The sequence below is a fragment of the Barbatula barbatula genome, assembly GCF_947034865.1.
Source record: "Barbatula barbatula genome assembly, chromosome: 9".
In the NCBI taxonomy this organism is placed as follows: domain Eukaryota; kingdom Metazoa; phylum Chordata; class Actinopteri; order Cypriniformes; family Nemacheilidae; genus Barbatula; species Barbatula barbatula.
In genome coordinates this window covers 6,057,556-6,075,750 of record NC_136772.1, presented here as the reverse complement: position 1 = coordinate 6,075,750, position 18,195 = coordinate 6,057,556, and the positions used below count along the sequence as shown (strand labels likewise).

General features: G+C 40.1%; 2 protein-coding genes across 2 annotated transcripts; both read left to right on the top strand.

Annotated features, from left to right (window-relative positions):
• The first annotated feature begins 1,547 nt into the window (after positions 1-1,547).
• Positions 1,548-6,409, top strand: klhdc3l (kelch domain containing 3-like). Its single transcript, XM_079464839.1, has 8 exons — positions 1,548-1,848; positions 3,021-3,214; positions 3,381-3,463; positions 3,775-3,853; positions 3,982-4,028; positions 4,110-4,230; positions 5,125-5,305; positions 5,608-6,409. Exons 2-8 carry the CDS (start codon positions 3,052-3,054, stop codon positions 6,191-6,193), a joined length of 1,260 nt encoding a protein of 419 aa, XP_079320965.1. The 5' UTR covers positions 1,548-1,848; positions 3,021-3,051; the 3' UTR covers positions 6,194-6,409.
• Positions 6,410-8,784: 2,375 nt separating this feature from the next.
• inhbb (inhibin subunit beta B) lies at positions 8,785-15,155 on the top strand. Its single transcript, XM_079463667.1, has 2 exons — positions 8,785-9,637; positions 12,926-15,155. The coding sequence occupies exons 1-2, from the start codon at positions 9,274-9,276 to the stop codon at positions 13,705-13,707; spliced, it is 1,146 nt and encodes a 381-aa protein (XP_079319793.1). The 5' UTR covers positions 8,785-9,273; the 3' UTR covers positions 13,708-15,155.
• The last annotated feature ends 3,040 nt before the right edge of the window (positions 15,156-18,195 follow it).

The following is an 18,195-nucleotide window of genomic DNA, read 5'->3' as shown; positions in this document are numbered from 1 at the left end:
AATGGATTGTGAAGTTGTTAAGCTCACTGAATACATTCCTGGCTAAATAGTTGGTGGAAGGGATTCCTGTCTGGTTCTCTTTGTGGAGGAGGGGATCCCCTCTAGGCTAAGCATTCTTTGTTTTTCAATGCTTTTTCTTATTGGTCATTCTGTGAATCCCTGGACATATTATACCTTCCAGATGTCTTTTTGGTACCATATATAAATTCTTGTAGCTCCTAAAATAAATGAGTTCAAACGTGTCTTGTTTTTGTGCTCCCAGATCTGCAGCAGAATTATATTACAACATCCAATCTATTTATTTTAATGGTGATCCAAAACACAGAAAGTGTTAATGAAATTTAGTGTTCGAAAGGAACCTGAAAATTAACAATATTACATTTTTAATGATCCTAATCATTTTACCCTAATCCGTGCTTCAAATCAAAATTAATATCAATATTGGTCCTGTAGCTTCATCCTCTACAACATTAGGAAAATTAGACCTTTCCTATCAGAGCACTCTACCCAAATCCTAGTCCAGGCTCTTGTCTTGTCCAAACTGGATTATTGCAATGCGCTTCTGGCTGGACTTCTTGCTTGCACAATCAAACCTCTCCAGATGATCCAGAATGCGGCGGCAAGAGTGGTCTTCAATGAACCGAGGGTCTGCACCATCGTATCTCCACTCGATAATGCAGACCTAGTTCTTGGGAACATAGGTCTGCATTATCGAGTGGACAACGACTAGTGGTACCATCCCAAAAAGGAAAAAAGTCACTCTCCCGTACCTTCTCTGGATCTGTTTCACATTAGTGGAATGATCTACCTGCTGCTCCAAGATCAGCAGACTCGGTTGCCATCTTTAAAAAACGCCTGAAAACGCATCTCTTCTGTCAACAGGTCTCTGATTAATTTATCCCAATTCTTTCCCCTTTCCTTATTATAAAAAAATGACTAACCTCACTATTCTTAGCTTTGTATACTGTGCTAGGCTTTAATGGACTAGTTTTGATGAATTATGTATTATGTTGTTATAACTGCTTCCAATGTTTCCTTATCTGTAAGTCGCTTTGGATAAAAGCGTCTGCTAAATGACTAAATGTATTAAATACCCTTCATAAAATCAAAGCATGGCAGTGAATAACCCACGGAAATTACCCTTACAATTTCCCTGAGAGGTGACTCTTGAATTCCAGGAATTTTGGTGGTGACTAAAGTCAATTGTAAGTTAGACCTATTGAGAATTGTGTTTGCTGTCATGTTCTGTGCATTGAATGTATGACACGTGGTGGCGCCATCACAGTTCAGCATTGCGTAATTCCACTTCTTGTATTGTTTTTCCTTCAGTTTAAGTATATTCTCATCTGTAAATCATTCACGTAACAGTTTAAAAGAAACTGTCTTCTCTTTAAAAGCGTATATACACTGCCAGATCTTAGCTCAACCACTGAACAATAGATTGTGGTTGCATCTGAGACTTGGAAAACTGGAAAGAATGCCTCGATGCATTGGCAATGCTTCGTGCAGAGCGACTTAAAGCGCGTTTAAACGGAGCGTTTCCTCAAGGCCACTGGTGCGCTTACTCAAACCCCTAACTTCTTGCACTACCGTCTCAATACTCAACCAACTGAGCTCAAAAATGTATCGACGCATTAATCAAATCAAAATATAAGATATTTGAAGCAGCATCAATGGTGTGAAACGTAAACGTGTTAGCGCTTGCAGAAATGAAGATGGTGTGTCGTGTTGCGTTCAGTTACTGTTAGAGAAGCATTTCGCCCCTCCCTCTCAGGCACTGGGAGAAATACTTCGATATCATCGGTTATCGTTTCAAGAAGGAAATCAATATTTTGACGAATCCACGCGGTAAGGGGTCCAACTCTACTTATCCGAGTATCTCAAATAAAGACACGAGCACCTTTATTCGCGACGTGCTGCTTTCACGACGTGTTACTGTTGCATGTTTCTTCTCGGCGGTCATGTGACGCGGTCACGACTTTCTTAAAGAAGTCGAGTACATGCAAACTTCTTACTACTGTCTGAAGTGCTTTACGTAAAGAATCGATGTTAAGTGATCGCAAAACGTTGTTTACTTGCACATTTGTACGCTTATCGGACGAGTAGGCTATAATGAGACCGTATAGCGATGTGGTGCACCGTATAACGGGGCTTAGATCGCATTGAACTGGAATGTCAAGAATGAACAGCTGATATGAAAAACATTTAGACATTAAAACAGACATGTGTACGTTTCCTGTACTCCAGAACAGGCTGACTTTTTAGTATTCACAATGTTGTTTATAGCAAGGCTCAACGTGATGCAAAACTTGTGGTGAAACCTTAAAAACAGTATCGAACTTAACCCAGTAAACGTTGTACTGCAACATTACCTAATTGTAACCAAAATGCAACGTTGTTAAAACGTTTTATTTTAGTTGCATATTTTTTAAATATAGGCTGTGGCTTGTAAAACGTTGTACTGCAACATTACCCAATTGTGACCAAAATGCAACGTTGTTAAAACGTTTTATTTTAGTTGCATATTTTTTTAATTATACGCTGTGGTTTTTCAAATGTTTTTAAAACGTTGTACTGCAACATTACCTTATTGTGACCAAAATGCAACGTTGTTAAAAGTTGTAAAAACGTTTTGAGACTGGTCACAAATAGTACAGTGCGGAGTACAGTAACTTATATATAGTGTTAAGGTCCGTTTGTGTTAACTTGCTGTTTATCATTGAACTATTCATTAATGTATCATTGTGTTCTGTATATTGTACAAGTTCCCATATTGTATCTGATACAAACTCAAATTCACAATGTTACTTCAGGCGATATGCTTCGGGTGATTTCTGCTTTCACGGATATTTGCTCCACGGTAACCTAATGTATTACCTAACACTACGATAAAAACACCTGTTCTACATACAAATGTTCCAATAAAAATTCTTGTCCGGCTGTTTCTGTGCTATTCTAGGAAGTATCGTTAACCTGACTTCATTTGCAGCCCTTGATGTATTTCGTGCTTTTGTTCACAGGTTAAACCCATGAGACTCTCAGAGCCCAAGAATGAACCAAGGGAGCATTGCTTGTTTGTGGACCGCGTTGCCTCAGCACTGCCCTGCACCATGTGACCGTTACAAGCATGCTTTATGTGCCAACAGAGGCCATGTCTACTTACTGGGAGGCAGAGAAAATTGCTCACTGAGAGATTTCTGGAAATATAATGTGGGTAAGTCGTTGTTGTCCGCTCGTCGTGACACCTGCTTGTTATTGCGGTATGTGGTGGTTTATTTCTTATTCAGACGGCACTGTGCATTCTGCGACACTGACTGATATGTGATGGTTTGGCATGAATTGTCATGAATTGTCATGAGTGGTACTTTGGATATTTTTAGCATGTAACAAGTGGGCTGAGCTTCCCTGTAATTGCGAGGAGGCACCTGAAGAACTGGAGGAGCATACCATGGTAGGACATCAGGTAAATAAAACAATTTCAAAGCAGATTTTACAGAATGACTTAATATACAGTATGATACAAGACACCCTGCCTAGGTTTGTTGTGCATTAACAACCGGCTTAATACATATTGTACAACTTTGCTATATACAATAAATAAATGACCAAGAAATGCATGCCTTGCATATACTGTATATTGTATACCGCACAAGAGGGCTTAAATCCACAGCAAGCAGTCACTGTACAAAAATCATTTGATCAGAGAATGACCAATCAGAACTGAGTAGTCCAGAGAGCTTTGCAATGAAGGTTAACAATTTTATATTTTATCAGGGATTTCTTTACGTCTTTGGGGGAATGCAAGATTCAGCATATAGCAACTCAAAAATACCTCTTTGGGTCTTCGATACAGGTACATTTTTATGTATTACTATTTATTATATTTATGTAGTGTGACGCTTAGACAGTCACAGCACACCATTCAGTTAAGTTCCATGTTACACTTCGCTGGTCACCTCTTTAGTTTTGTATCCTTTGCAGTTAGCGAATGCTGGATAAACTGGAAAACTGGGATTGAAACTGTACAGGTAAAAAAAACTCATGTAAAAGATACTTACTGTTATGATACTAACAGTATTAGGCTTTCATGACTATGGTCCGTTTTGTAGGGAACGGCACCAGCAAACAGGAAAGGGCATAGTGCAGTCACCTTTGGGTCATGTATGTATGTCTATGGTGGATACATTGATATAAGAGGGTCAACAAAGGAATTCTGGAAATTTAATTTTGGTGAGTACTATGACATGTCATGACATTTAGGATCTTTGAGAAGTATCTACTGAAAACATAATTGTTATGAGTTATCTCTTCTTACAGCACCTTATTAAAGTTAAAGATGCACTATAAAGTTGTATAAATTGGAAGTTAATTCCTGTGAAAAAAATTGTTTGAGGGTACTTTTACTTAAAATGTAATGTATAAAGAAGAGTGCATGACTAATACATACAGTAGCTTAACTTTATTCGAAGAGTCTCCTCCAACCAAATATTTTATAAGCCTTGGCCAAGATTATTGCGTGTCAGACCCCAACAAGATTATACTTTAAGCGGTATTTCAGAAGCAAAACAAAATGTCCCCTTGTTTTACTCGTCCCTCAAGGCATCCTGATTGAATATGACTTTCTTCTTGAAGAATAATGCAGTCGGAGTTATAATACCACAAAAAATCTTTCTTCCAAGCGGTAGAAGAGAGGGCAATTTTTTGAAGCTCCAAAAAATGCATCCATCGATCAAAAAAACGGCTCATTAGTCTTAACAAAGGTCTTCTGAAGCGAAGCGATGCGTTTGTTTAAGAGAAATATCCAATTTGACAGCACTATTAACATTAACGTCTAGCTTCCGTTATTCCTCGGCACCCCCATTCTACCGCTTGGAAGAAAAATTATACGTGGTTTTATAACTCGCACTGCATTATTCTTCAAGAAGAAAGTCATATTCAGTCAGGATGCCTTGAGGGTGAGTAAAATATGGGGAATTTTTTTTTGCCTCTGAAATACCCCTTTCACAGATGAAGAATATTTTTAGTTATAAAGAGAATGTTTTTACTGTTGACTAAAATCTACCTGCCATTTGTTCTTTTCAAATTGTAAATTTTGCCATTTTTTAAAATAATTATATTTACTAGACTCCAAGGTGTGGTCGCAACTTAGCAATGTACATGGTGGTCCTGGTCCCAGACATGGTCATTCAGCTATTACACACCAGGATTGTATGTACATCTATGGTGGCCTTCAGGGTCTGAGAGAACAGAAAGACCTGTGGAAATGGAGTTCTACCAGTCAAACCTGGAACATCATCAAATGCCAGTGAGTGTCTTTCTTATCTGTCAAGTTATTCTTGTCTTTCAAATCCACATATTATCACTTTAAATAAGTGAACAAAAGGAAAATAGAATGCAACTGTACACTCACTGTATTCATTTCCCTTACTCTTGACTAAGGAAAACAGCAAACAGAAAGCTATCACAACCCTAATAACAATGACTTGCCTGCCATGTTTTACTTGTTTTGCATTTATCAGATATGCACATAAACAATAATTCCACTTGTTGCTATATTTATTATTGTATTATCTGATGCAGGCTAATAATTTATATTATAATGTGCAGTTCAGGTCCCTCCAGGATAGTTGGCCACACTGCTGTGTTGTTTAAAGAAAGCATGCTTGTCTATGGTGGAGGAGAAACCCAGAGTTCACCTCAGAATAGTTTGTGGAGTTTAAACCTCACTACAATGACCTGGAAGAAGCTTCCACTCCTAACTGGATCTACCTCTCCATGTCGGATCCATCACTGCAGTGTGGGTCTAGGTCTCGCTTTCCAGCCCACTGCACCACACAGTGTCCATTCCAGAGACATACCCAACTCCCACAACATCAATAACAAGCGAAGACCCTTTAAGAACAAGTGCTTACCCACATTGCAAGAAAACTGCATTGAACTCCAAACTCTCAAAACGGAATATGGGAAGTGTTTACCCGATTTTAGTATTGCACTGCAAGAAGCTAAGATAAAAGGCAGCTGTCTCACATTTGAGAACCAGGAGGCTGTTAGTGAGAAACGGAATAGTGGTCACCTGGCAGAAGAAACAGAGGAGGACATGCTTCTCCATATGCCAGACTTGCTTTTAGTCCTGGGAGGTAAACCTTTACAAGGACAGCATGGGATTTCGGTGTGGCATATGACAATGGCATAAATGTTAAAGTCAGAGATTTCAGTTATATACAGTCTCTGTTACTTTCTCTGTGAGAAATTAGGCTTTTGTAACAATACCCACATCCTGTGGTACAACGGTTGCATTAAAATGGAATTCAGTCTTGTACAACTCTAAATAGCGTATGTCATTATTACATTAGTTTTACACAGTTTTCATATACAAACGCTGTAAAATATTAAAGGGGTCATATGGCGCACTACGTGTTTTTCTGTATCTTTGGTATGCATGTAGATGCATTCTATCTAAAAGCGAATGCTCAACCAGACCTGCCTGAAATGCCGCGTGAAACCACACCCCCACAAATCTACATCAGTTAGTGGTATGATTTGAATAAGACCGCCCAAATGTATACGCAAGTAAGGTGGGCGTACCTGTCAGTACAATTGTTTTAGAACCTGATGTTCCAAATATGGTAAGAAGCGTTATATTTCCATCACACGCTTGCAGTATTCGATCAGTCACTACGTACTGGTTAACTGGCCAATCATAGCACACCTCGCTTTTCAGAACAATGAGCTTTGTAAATCGTGTATACACATTGCATTACATCCAAAACAAACGCTAATATTTGTTTTAGCCATATGACCCCTTTAACTTATACAGGGGGTTGAAAGTCTCACTGAAAGGGAATATGAGGTATTTCTATCTTCTATAGAATTTGTACATTATATTTTATTTTCAACAATCACAGAAGAATTGGCTCTTTAAGCAGCAACGTTAGAGCCAGTATGATCTGTTTAAAAAAATTAACAGAATAGATATATTTGTAATCCTTGTGTTTTTATTAAAAGGTAGAGATTGTTCAAATAATTTAACAGTCAAATGTTACAGACCTACACGCACTTGTCTGCACCACAACAAACTTCACCATTTCACTCAGCCGTATGCATAGATTAGTGTTTTGCAATTTGTGTTGCAACATCTCGCATTGCATTTGAGCAAAGAGTAACAAAAACATGGAAGAAATTTCAATGAGTCCAAGGCCCAGTTGCATAAACTGCTTAGACTAGTCTTAGAAGTTAGTCATCTAATTTTTTTCTTCAAGACTGGTCATGAGTTAACTTCTTTAAATCAGTTACATAAAGAGGTAGATTGTGCTAACTGAAATATGAAAAGCAATACTGAATAATCCTAACTAATTCCTAGTCTGCGAGTATAGCTGTGATGAAGCAGTCTGGGCCCAATATGAGCATGATGTATTTTTAGACATATTAAGACAGAATGCACATTCTTCTTAATTTGTATGACTGCAATAGACAGGTAAGGTAAAAAAGAGTGTTGAAGCGCTAGATGGCGCCATAACATCACACAAAAAGACTGGCATTGTCAGTGCATCTATTTTTATCCAAAACTCATACATACAATATAGACGAGTGTATTAGTCCTACAAAGTAATCGTGTTCTTATGAAACAGCATTACGTCTGAAATAAAGATTTCGGATATTACAGTAAAGAAACAGATCGATAATAACCATCAATATGTCTATATATATTAAGACAGAATGCACAAATCCTCTTCATTTGTATGGCTGCAAATAGACAGGCCCGTAAGATAAATGCAGCGTTGAAGCGCTAGATGGCGCAATAACATCACATAAAAAGACTGGCATTGTCAGTGCATCTATTTTTTTCACAAACTCATGCAATAAAGACGAGTGTACTAGTCGTACAAAGAAACCGTGGGCTTATGAAACAGCATTACGTCTGAAATAAAGATTTCAGATATTACAGTAAAGAAACAGATCGATAAAAACCATCAATATGTGCAGATATATTAAGACAGAATGCACAAATCCTCTTCATGTGTATGGCTGCAAATAGACAGGCCGGTAATAATGTAACCAATGAATGTGCATAACTGCTGATAATCCATATGAAGCAACTATGTGCCTAGAAACTAGAGAATGAAAGAAAGCGTTAAAGACACATGGTAGAAAGAGCGTTGAAGCGCTAGATGGCGCTGTAACATCACATAAAAAGACTGGCATTGTCAGTACGTCTGTTTTTTCCAAATCTCACACAAAACAGACGAGTGTATTAGTCCTACAAAGAAATCGTGTGCTAAGGAAACAGCATTATGTCTGAAATAAAGATTTCAGATATTACAGTAAAGAAACAGATCGATAAAAACCATCTAAATCTTCCAGACTGCGTTTATAGGTAGTTACGTTCGCAGCTTCCCAGTGTATAAACAAATAGTAATGATGTATTATAGACAGATTATACTGTTACGAAACCACATTTAACAGAAACACCCTTTTTAAAATACATTACTTTATCATTTTAGAAAAAAAGACTAAGTCTGAACACAGCCGAACGTTTAAAAGCAACAGTACATGACTGAACTACTTTGAATGTTTAGTGGAAAATTAACTAATCGTTTTTTGATGATTGATCCACGCCTAAAGAATAACTACAGATATAATAGTTACTATCACAAACGGGTCTGATGTTCGTGTGGGACCGATGCGCGATCCGGACCTGTTAAAACGCATAATCTCTCGGCTCCAGTTGGCTGGACGTCCCACGTGGTCTGAAGTATAAAAAAAGTTTCAGCGCGAGGTGCTTGTGGTGTCGCGATTACACGAGAGAACAAGAACAACATCTCTCCTGAGGCTGAAGAACATCGGAATTTCACACACTATCTCTGAAGAAACATCACGTTTAACGCGATATTCGGTGGAAAGCTACGTTAGGAACGAAAACGTTGAACTTTAACGGAATTACCGGCGTTTTTCTTTTTTCGTGGGAGGTTTCCGAGCACCGGTAACTGCTTTATATCGTCTTGTTGTGATTCTTCACATAGCCACGCGCCACCAATAACTTGTCACATATCGTGGAAAGGAGATGATATTTGCGCGCATTTTACCCACGGACTGAAGTTTCCCCGTGTTCCGTTGAACTCCTCACAAAATGACCGAAAGCGTTATGAATGGACATCTGTCAAAGGAGGTTGCTGGAAGTGTACATCTGTCCCGCTTGTAGGTCAAACTGACAAAAGACGGTAGGAATTCATGAACTGATTCGTTTGATTGTTGCACGGACGCTTATTTAAGAAAATGAGTTTTTACGTTTTCCACGTGAGCTGTTTGCTGGCTTGCGTGCTCTCGGTTCAATTTACTGTGGGAACCGAGGATTCCCAGTGCGTCTCGTGTGGACTCGGGCATCGGGACGATTCGGGCCGAATGGACACGGACTTTCTGGAGGCGGTTAAAAGGCACATATTAAACCGACTGCAGATGAGAGAGAGACCTAATATCACTCATCCCATTCCCAAAGCTGCCATGGTTACGGCGCTGCGCAAACTTCACGCCGGCAAAGTTAGGGAGGACGGGAGGGTTGAGATTCCCAACTTAGATGGACACGCCGCCTACAACGACGCGCAGGAGGAAACGTCGGAAATAATCAGTTTCGCCGAGTCAGGTGTGTAAAGCAGCCCGCATGCCAACTGTGTTAATAGTTTTTCCATTTTTGGGGTTCCACGAGGCGTGCGTCTTTGATCTTACGTTCACGTGTAATTGGAGCAATTAGAATACGTGACTCTTTCTTAAACTATAATTAGACATGCCGCCAAAAATTAATGACTAAGCTGTCAGATCCTTAGGTGGGTGTCGAGTCAATTATGATCCAGGCTGGAACATCTCGGGAACGCCAAGTGAGCATCAAAAACATGGTCATTAAATTATTACGGATAATTCGGTAATAAGAGGGCAAGAACCTCATCACACCTCTTTCTCTTTATTACCCGATAAAAATTGTTTTTCTAAGGATCTCTTCATAAGGGATGTTTGTTTCCTTACAGTAATTACCTGCACATTAGGTGCTGGAGAAGACCACCCTAAATCTCATTTTATAAGCCGCAACGGAGGCATGATAAAGTTGGTGTAGGCCTACTTACAACAGTTTATAAGGGTGTGCTGTACTCTTAGGGAAATTAACCAACGTTAAAAATGGTAGGTTTATTCTCACCAGACCATAGTTCTACTACCAATATCATGGTAAAATGTAGTAACATTTGTATTACTATGGTATGGATGGTTAACTGTTGTAAGTGTATGCAGCTTGTTGTAGAAAACAACAAGAAAATAATCATGCATATTTAAGGCATATATATATATATATATATATATATATATAATATCATGCCTTTTTAGTTGATTTTATCACTAAGTACAAACCTACACATCAGGGATTAAGCCTAAAAATTGCAGACTTGGCTGCTTTATCTTCCAGTCCAGCACACTGTGCGGCACTATTACCCCGGACATTATCCGAACTTCTTGCTCCAATAAGAACGATCTGAACCCAGTCATGACAGCGTGACAAAAGGAAGGCAATTATTGTGGGAGTACTGTGCGTTCTTGCTTAACCCAATATGTCAACATTGGGAACAAAAACAACAAAAGAAAACAAAAGATATCACTCAGAATAATGCATGAGACATTTGAGTCGTGGGTGACAGAGGCTGGTGTGGGGGTTGGTCGTCTTATATCCTACTCTGAACATGCATTTAAAATATCAAAGCTTCATCAGGCCTCCCCTATTATTCATGACACCTTTGAACCGCTGAGCAGCAATGCATCATGAAACTGGCTCTCCAAACCCCCCTCTGCCTCGAGGCCAGCTGGCGCTAACCCCTTGAGCAGAGCCTGGCAGCCAGGCTGTGGCATTAGAAGAACCCCAGATGCATTCTGCTTAGAGGTACGTGATGAGAAAAAAGTTGAATTTGTGAAAGTCAGGTGCAATGCGAAAATCACTGCAGCTGCAGGCGACTGAGCCTCCGGTGCTGTATGCTCTTCTCTGCTCACAATGAAATGTGGTGAGATCGTAAACTGGAAGGTGGGTCCTATCTCGCTCCATGCTTCAGGACAGCAGTAAGGAGAGGGCTGCCAAAGTACAGGAGAGGCCAGCTGCCAATTTCAGGTCTCTATTGACACTGTCCTACGGGCCATTTCAGAAGTATTTGGTGTCCCGTAGCCACAGGAGCGGAGCGGTAGATGTTCGCTTCTCATTTGTCAGCGTAGCCATTCGGACTCGCTGAACTCTACAGGACCAGTTCAGCGCAGGGTATTAAGACTTCATTATTAGACGTTATTCAGCGTGCCACGGTGTCCGCGAGGTCAAAGAGCCAAACTGATCTCTTTAGAAAATCTTTTTGACATTTGATCTAAGGAAAGAAATTAGAGCCCGTAGTGTTAATTGATTGGCAGGCGGACAAAATCTAATCGGATGGCTTGCCATGCACTTGATCTTATTGATCTTCGACAAGCAGTTCATATTAAGCATTCAAAGCACGAGAGCGGTTTTCAGTGAAGCACAAAGTAATTCTCTATTTGAAAGTCTGTATCTATAAATCGACGTATATTGTTAAGGTACAAAAAGGAGCCATATCTAATCAAAGTAAAATCATGTTTAACCGCCAATGATCTTAGTGTCTTAACACGTTCATGACATGGATGCCATATTTAGTATACATATATTTCTCACACACTCTCTTCTCACTATTTATGTATGGGAGTGAAGTTAGATGAAGGTGAGGGATAACTGTAAGGTCATTTATTTGTAGTATCAATACATCTTTATCAGCATCCAGCTGTGGATCCTATAAAGAGAATATGGAGAACCAATAAAGAGTGCAAAGTGGACAATCCTTTCTGTAAATAAATTCACGTCAAGCTATGGCTATGAAACGTTTGTACACATCCGTATGCAAGAAGATTTCTATGCAGGGGGCATACAGTAGGTAAAAAAGTGGAGGAATCATCTCAGCCAACATGTTCCCTATTATACATACTTCTTCACACATGATGTATCTCCAGGGCTTGACTTTATGTCATAGATGAACCCTGTGTCTGCACTGTGGGATATGAAAGGTGTCCTGTAATAAAGTTCAGCATTGCGTGGTCACCATTGGTTGTGATTTGGATGCAGGTCTCTCCTTAGTATAATCCAGGTTGGTTTCACCAGCTAGGCACTGTCCACCAGATTTACCAGAACATGTGAAAGTGATTTAGCCCACTTCACATTCACACTCGGAAAAACAATACTGAATAAAAAGGAAAACGTAATGATTTTTCATCCATTTATTCGTCATCATTGTTTGCTTCTATAATTGCTGTGGCAATATAAACACCACCATTTTAAATGAATCTGCCAGTGTTAAACAGCTCTGGCATTTGAATTAAATATGATGCATTTTTTCGAATTATCTAGGTGGTCAAAATGACTTTCAAAATTAAACGAAAAACAAAAAAAAGAGACTTCACAAATCACTATACTGTTGTATTTAGAAAGTGTCCAGTGTCATGTAAATAGCCTTTATGTTGCCTCATCATGCCTTTCGTTTGAAGGCCACACGCTCAATGCTAGGCTGTGACATTGCAGTCCCCTAATACCTCTCACACGGCATTGTGTTGTCAGTCTCAGAGGCTCCAGGAGCTCTGGGTTTTCACAGCGCTTCTTATGAACTCAATGAACCCCCTGGGGAAAGGCCCACGTCCGACCCCTCCCACCCTCTTCGCCCAGCATCTTCGGCATAATTCACCAGGCCAACTGGACGCGGGCCCAGAGCTCCACTGTGACACCTAATCTATCTGGACAATCTGGGTGGTTTATGTTAGTCAATGTTGTTAAAGAGATGTCAGGATGTCTTCTGATAGCGAGAGAAAACATGCTTTTTGTCTTAAACACAATTTATTAAATCCTTTACAGATGATGTGGGTCCATCCAAGTCCAGCCTCTACTTCCTGATCTCCAATGAGGGCAATCAGAACCTCTACGTGTTGCAGGCCAACCTGTGGCTCTACTTCAAGCTGTTGCCTGGTTCTCAGGAGAAAGGATTGCGGAGGAAGGTCACGGTGAGGGTGCGTTACTTTGAGCCCGGCGGGCAGAGTTTGCACTGGCCTGTGATGCAGAAACGTGTGGAGTTGAAGCGCAGCGGCTGGCACACCTTTCCTCTGTCCGAGCCCGTGAGAGAATTGCTGGGCAAAGGGGGTCGACGTCAAGACCTGGACATCCAATGTGATGGTTGCGAGGCCACTAAAGTGCTACCCATCATGGTGGACCCGAATGACCCATCGCACCGACCCTTCCTGGTGGTCCGTGCTCAGCAGGCAGATAGCAAGCACCGCATCCGGAAGAGAGGCCTAGAGTGTGACGGTACCAATGGCGGTTTGTGCTGCAGACAGCAGTTTTATATTGACTTCCGACTGATTGGATGGAACGACTGGATCATCGCACCAGCAGGGTATTATGGGAACTACTGTGAGGGCAGCTGTCCAGCGTATATGGCAGGGGTTCCAGGCTCCGCCTCCTCTTTCCACACCGCAGTGGTGAACCAGTACCGCATGAGAGGCATGAGTCCTGGATCGGTCAGTTCTTGTTGCATACCCACCAAACTCAGCACCATGTCAATGCTTTACTTCGACGACGAATACAACATTGTCAAGCGTGATGTGCCTAACATGATCGTGGAGGAGTGCGGCTGCGCCTGAGACGCCTTCTTCAATCTGAATACGAGAGCAGAGAAAGTCATATTTATGATGTTTTTGTACCACGTGCATATAGATTGTGTTATTATTTGTGCGCTCACCAAGTACAATCACACACATGTTTGTGTGTGTGCATCAAGCAGTCGATCATCAGATATATGACAGGTTGGTACTCTCTAATGAAAATGAAAGCTTTGGGATGATAAGGGAATGATAACACCAAATGGTTTCTCTCTAGTTTGCCATTTCTAGACTTAAAAAAAGTGGCTCAACACAATTCCCTCCCAACAGCAAAAAAGGAGAGGGACATTTCCGAACCATCGTCACCCACTGACATAAGTACTTAGAAACCATCCCAGCGGTCGTACAAGCACTGACATCTCAACTTCAGAACACCAGCACTTCGACAGCTTCCTTAATTCAACACGACAAATCATTCCAGCTGAGGTGGAGACTTCAAAATCAGTGCATTCATTTTCCCAATCATCCCCAGAGACAATCCCAGAATAATGATTCCAGGTGTCTGCGGCATTGATACATATCAGTCAGTTGCGAGGGTTTTACTTGAACTGCTAGTCCTCTGGACAACATCGTCCTCTTCTTCCATTTACGTCTCTGTGGCAGACTGCATAACCGGTCCGACACAAACCTTACGTCTTCAGCGGCTAACCCGCGGAGCGACTGAAATTCTGTCCAGCTGGTTTACAGTGAGTAAAGCACTTGCGAAAACTCTCAAAATGCACAATTTTAAGCACTTGCATATTGCAAAGCCTTCAAAGGGGTACACAGAGGTGGACCAACCCTTACTCATAGTCCTTTTAATATAAAGTGCCGCATGAACTATGCAATGTACAGTAATCCTGAAACATGTCAAACAAACTGATTTCTTTTTTTTGTACTGCTTGTCTTTAACTTTTTATCAATACTTGAAATGTGATCTTTCGCTTGCTTTCCAAAGCGGATGATTGATACGACGTTTGCACTGAAAAGTTGCGGGATTAGTTAAAAGACAAAAAACTGCCATTTGAAAATTTTATTTTTGTAGTAATAAACTGAGTTTTGTGAAAATGTATTGTACCTAATAAATGTACCAAAGAGGCCATTATTTTAGCAGTTTGAAAAAGGTGGCAAGGCCATTCCAATGTGTGCATAAAATAAATATTGATCCTTCTCAAGAGGCCTAATAATCAGGGTACAACATTATGGATTCTGTTTGTAGCTCTGTCTCATTTTTCTACTATGTACAGCAAACCAATGGAACTCAATCTCTTTTCATTGTTTTTAATTTGTTTGTTCTTCTATTTAATAAGAGTTATTTCGTAGCTGTTGTTACAAAGTCATTTAGATAAACAGATGATAAACAGATCTCTGTACAGATTATGTCAAATAAAAATATTCTTTCCTAAATATTTTGTAACTTGAAAATAAATGCATTAAATCCTTGTACTCTGAAATGTGAAGCAGTTGCTTTTAACAGCATCAGAATGGCAACACCGATGTTGCATTGCAAATCAGAGCATGTATGACTTTGCATAAGCAAACCTAAACTTTTGCATGCATTTCAAATTACACAAAAAAGTAGCATTTCTCTGCTGCGTACTACAAGGTAAAGAGCTTGCTGTGAGACAACAGGAATACGCCTATTGATATATGTACTGTATATATATATATATATATATATATATATATATATATATATACAGCATATTAATACATATATCCACCTGGTTACAGTTTAGACACTTCAAGTGTATTTCGTGTACTCCATGGTTTCAATATTTGTCATTTTTAGTACATTCTTAGCTCAAGGGCAAGAGGTCTCTTAAACCATAACATGTAGAGACGGATTACATCAGTGTGGGTCCCCTGGAGGCTCTGAACATGTACTACCTTTTCTGAACCATACTGACATAAATGCAAACACACTGCACTAAAATACCAAAAGCAAACAAAGCGAGCCAGCACACCTACCAACGGTCGGGGCGGTTCTGCTGAATCCCAGTACAACACTGCAAAACAACACGTGCATTCCAAAACATACCACGCAGCCAAGCGACATCAGTCACATAATTACCTGACGTGTAACTCTTGCGCATCTGTCAAAAGAGACAGACAAAGTGGCGGGAAAGATTACGTGTTTATAAAAGTCACTTGAAAATGACAGCGCAAGAGTGATGTGGTACCAGTCAGTATCAACACCCACATGGAGAGGAAAATATTTTGATGCGAGTGTTGTAGTTATGCAGGCACACACACATTTCAAATATATGCGTGTGTGTTTATATACTGTATATCAATGCATTTATGTATGCCACAATATCTGTACGTGTGTGTATTTATATACCGTTATATAAGAAATCCTGCAAATACCTGTATATACATAAAGAACACAGTTAGAAAAAAACTCCCATTAGCTCAGGATGCAAACAACAGACGTCAATGAAAACTCTTTGTCATGATAGTAACACCAGCACGAGCGCTTTTGAGAGTGTTTATGTGTGAGAAAAGCAAGAGGTGAAGACGGCGAGAGAGAAAGTGCAACAGGTAGAGCTGTAAAGGCAGAGCTGTCTCGTCATGTAGCAGAGTGTTAACGGTGCCGCCACGACTGCTGGAATGTTAATGATACCATAGTTGCGCTGCAGGCAAACTCGTGAAGCCACACACACACACACACACACACGCACAAAAACACCTTAACCATCCCACATGACCCAACAATCTGTAAACACCATCTGAGGTCAAAAGAGTTACGGTTACTAAATCCAATGCGAAATGACATGAGGCTGAACATGTTTAGAGCTAGTTTTTAATCTGGTTTTTCATGTGAGAATCTGATTTTTTAGGCCAATAAAGAAATATGAAAAATATGTGCATGTGCACTTTATATGAAATTTTTTTACATGTGCACTTTGTATGGAAATACATTTACATTTATGCATTTAGCAGATGCTTACATCCAAAGCGACTATGCCGTATGTGTGTTCCCTGGGAATAAATGGCCAGGATACAGGATACAACTAGTTACTAATAGAACTTCGTATTTTTATTGCATCTAACATGCAATCATAGTTTTAGTTTTGAGTAAACTTCCTAAATGTGAATTTTAACCCTGAATTGGCTTGCACAATGCATTCTCGTAAGGGATTATAGACTGAAGTGAAAAGGCTTAAAAAGATGAAAGCGCACTTGAGAGAACCAATGACAATATAGCTCTTTAATCCAACGAGACTTAATTTGTGCTGCTGCAGGTGTTCAGACAAATAAACTAACAACTGCGGGTGTAAAGCACAGACAATCCAACAGCAAATAAAAAACAAAAATTGTAGCGATCCTGTGGCTCAGATCATTGCTTTAAAGGTCCAGTGCATGTAATTTCGTGGCATCCAGCGGTGAGGTTGCGAATTGCGACCAACGGCTCACTCCCCTCCCTTTCTAAGCACTGCGGCGGCTGACACAGGACTCAGATGTCATCACGTTTTTGCTTCTTTGCCATAGGAGATAACGTATTTAAGAGATGCGATCTGTAGAGCAGTTTGTCCATTTAGTGTAAAAACAACATGCAAGGGGACCAGCGGTGTATGTAGATAGAAATAGCTCATTCTAAGGTGATAAAAACATAAGGGTTCATGATGTAAGGTCTTTATACACCTTTGAAGGCCTAGTTATGTATATTAGATTGCATTTCTGTCAATAGGTCCTCCAAAAAAATGCACACTGGACGTTGTGGGTTCAATTCTGAGAAAGCACACACACACACTGATCAAATGTGTACCTTAAATGCATCTCAATGCGCTTTGTAGCTGTCAAATACATCAAATTACATGACATTTATGTGTGCTTATTTTCAAAAGTCCTTGTTTTCGGTTTTCTTTATAATAGATAGATTTACACAGAATTATCTAGAGCTGCTTTGCACTAAACCCCAAGTATGGATTTACAAGCTTCTTTAACCCCACGGAAAAACAGCCCAAGGTTTGTCACACTCCTCTCCACCTCAGCCCCTCCGCCCTCCTCCACGTTGACCTCCTGACTCCTTGAGCACTAGAGTACATTCAAGGCCACAAAGCTTCCATTTGTGTTGTGGTTTTACCTCGTACAGGCTGGGGGATCAGAGATCAACAAGGGTCAGCTCCACAGGGAACTTTAGCAGAGAGTCGCCACAGTGCAGGGGTTGATAGTAAATTCAACAAACTTACAGAAACTAAAAGCCAAACTGTAAAACCGTAAACCCAAAAGGCAGACCTGTGGAAAAACATTGATATCAGAGCAGCTGATGTGAGAGCAGCTTATGGGTAGTTCACCTAAAAAATTATTAAAATGTACAATAACATCCTTCGAAATCTGTATTGGCTCTTTCTTCTGGAAGTCAATGGGGACCAAGCTAGTTTGGTTACCAACTCTCTACAAAATATCTTCTTCTGTGTTCTGCAGTCGTTTGGAATAACATGAGGGAGAATAAATGATAAAAAATGCATATAAACTATTTCCATT

Bases quoted from the DNA above. Each gene is read 5' to 3' on its own strand.
- klhdc3l (XM_079464839.1), top strand. From the start codon at position 3,052: ATGAACCAAGGGAGCATTGCTTGTTTGTGGACCGCGTTGCCTCAGCAC. The intron at 3,464-3,774 runs GTAAATAAAACA...ATATTTTATCAG, and splicing joins ATACCATGGTAGGACATCAG to GGATTTCTTTACGTCTTTGG. The intron at 4,029-4,109 runs GTAAAAAAAACT...TCCGTTTTGTAG, and splicing joins CTGGGATTGAAACTGTACAG to GGAACGGCACCAGCAAACAG.
- inhbb (XM_079463667.1), top strand. From the start codon at position 9,274: ATGAGTTTTTACGTTTTCCACGTGAGCTGTTTGCTGGCTTGCGTGCTC. The intron at 9,638-12,925 runs GTGTGTAAAGCA...AATCCTTTACAG, and splicing joins AATCAGTTTCGCCGAGTCAG to ATGATGTGGGTCCATCCAAG.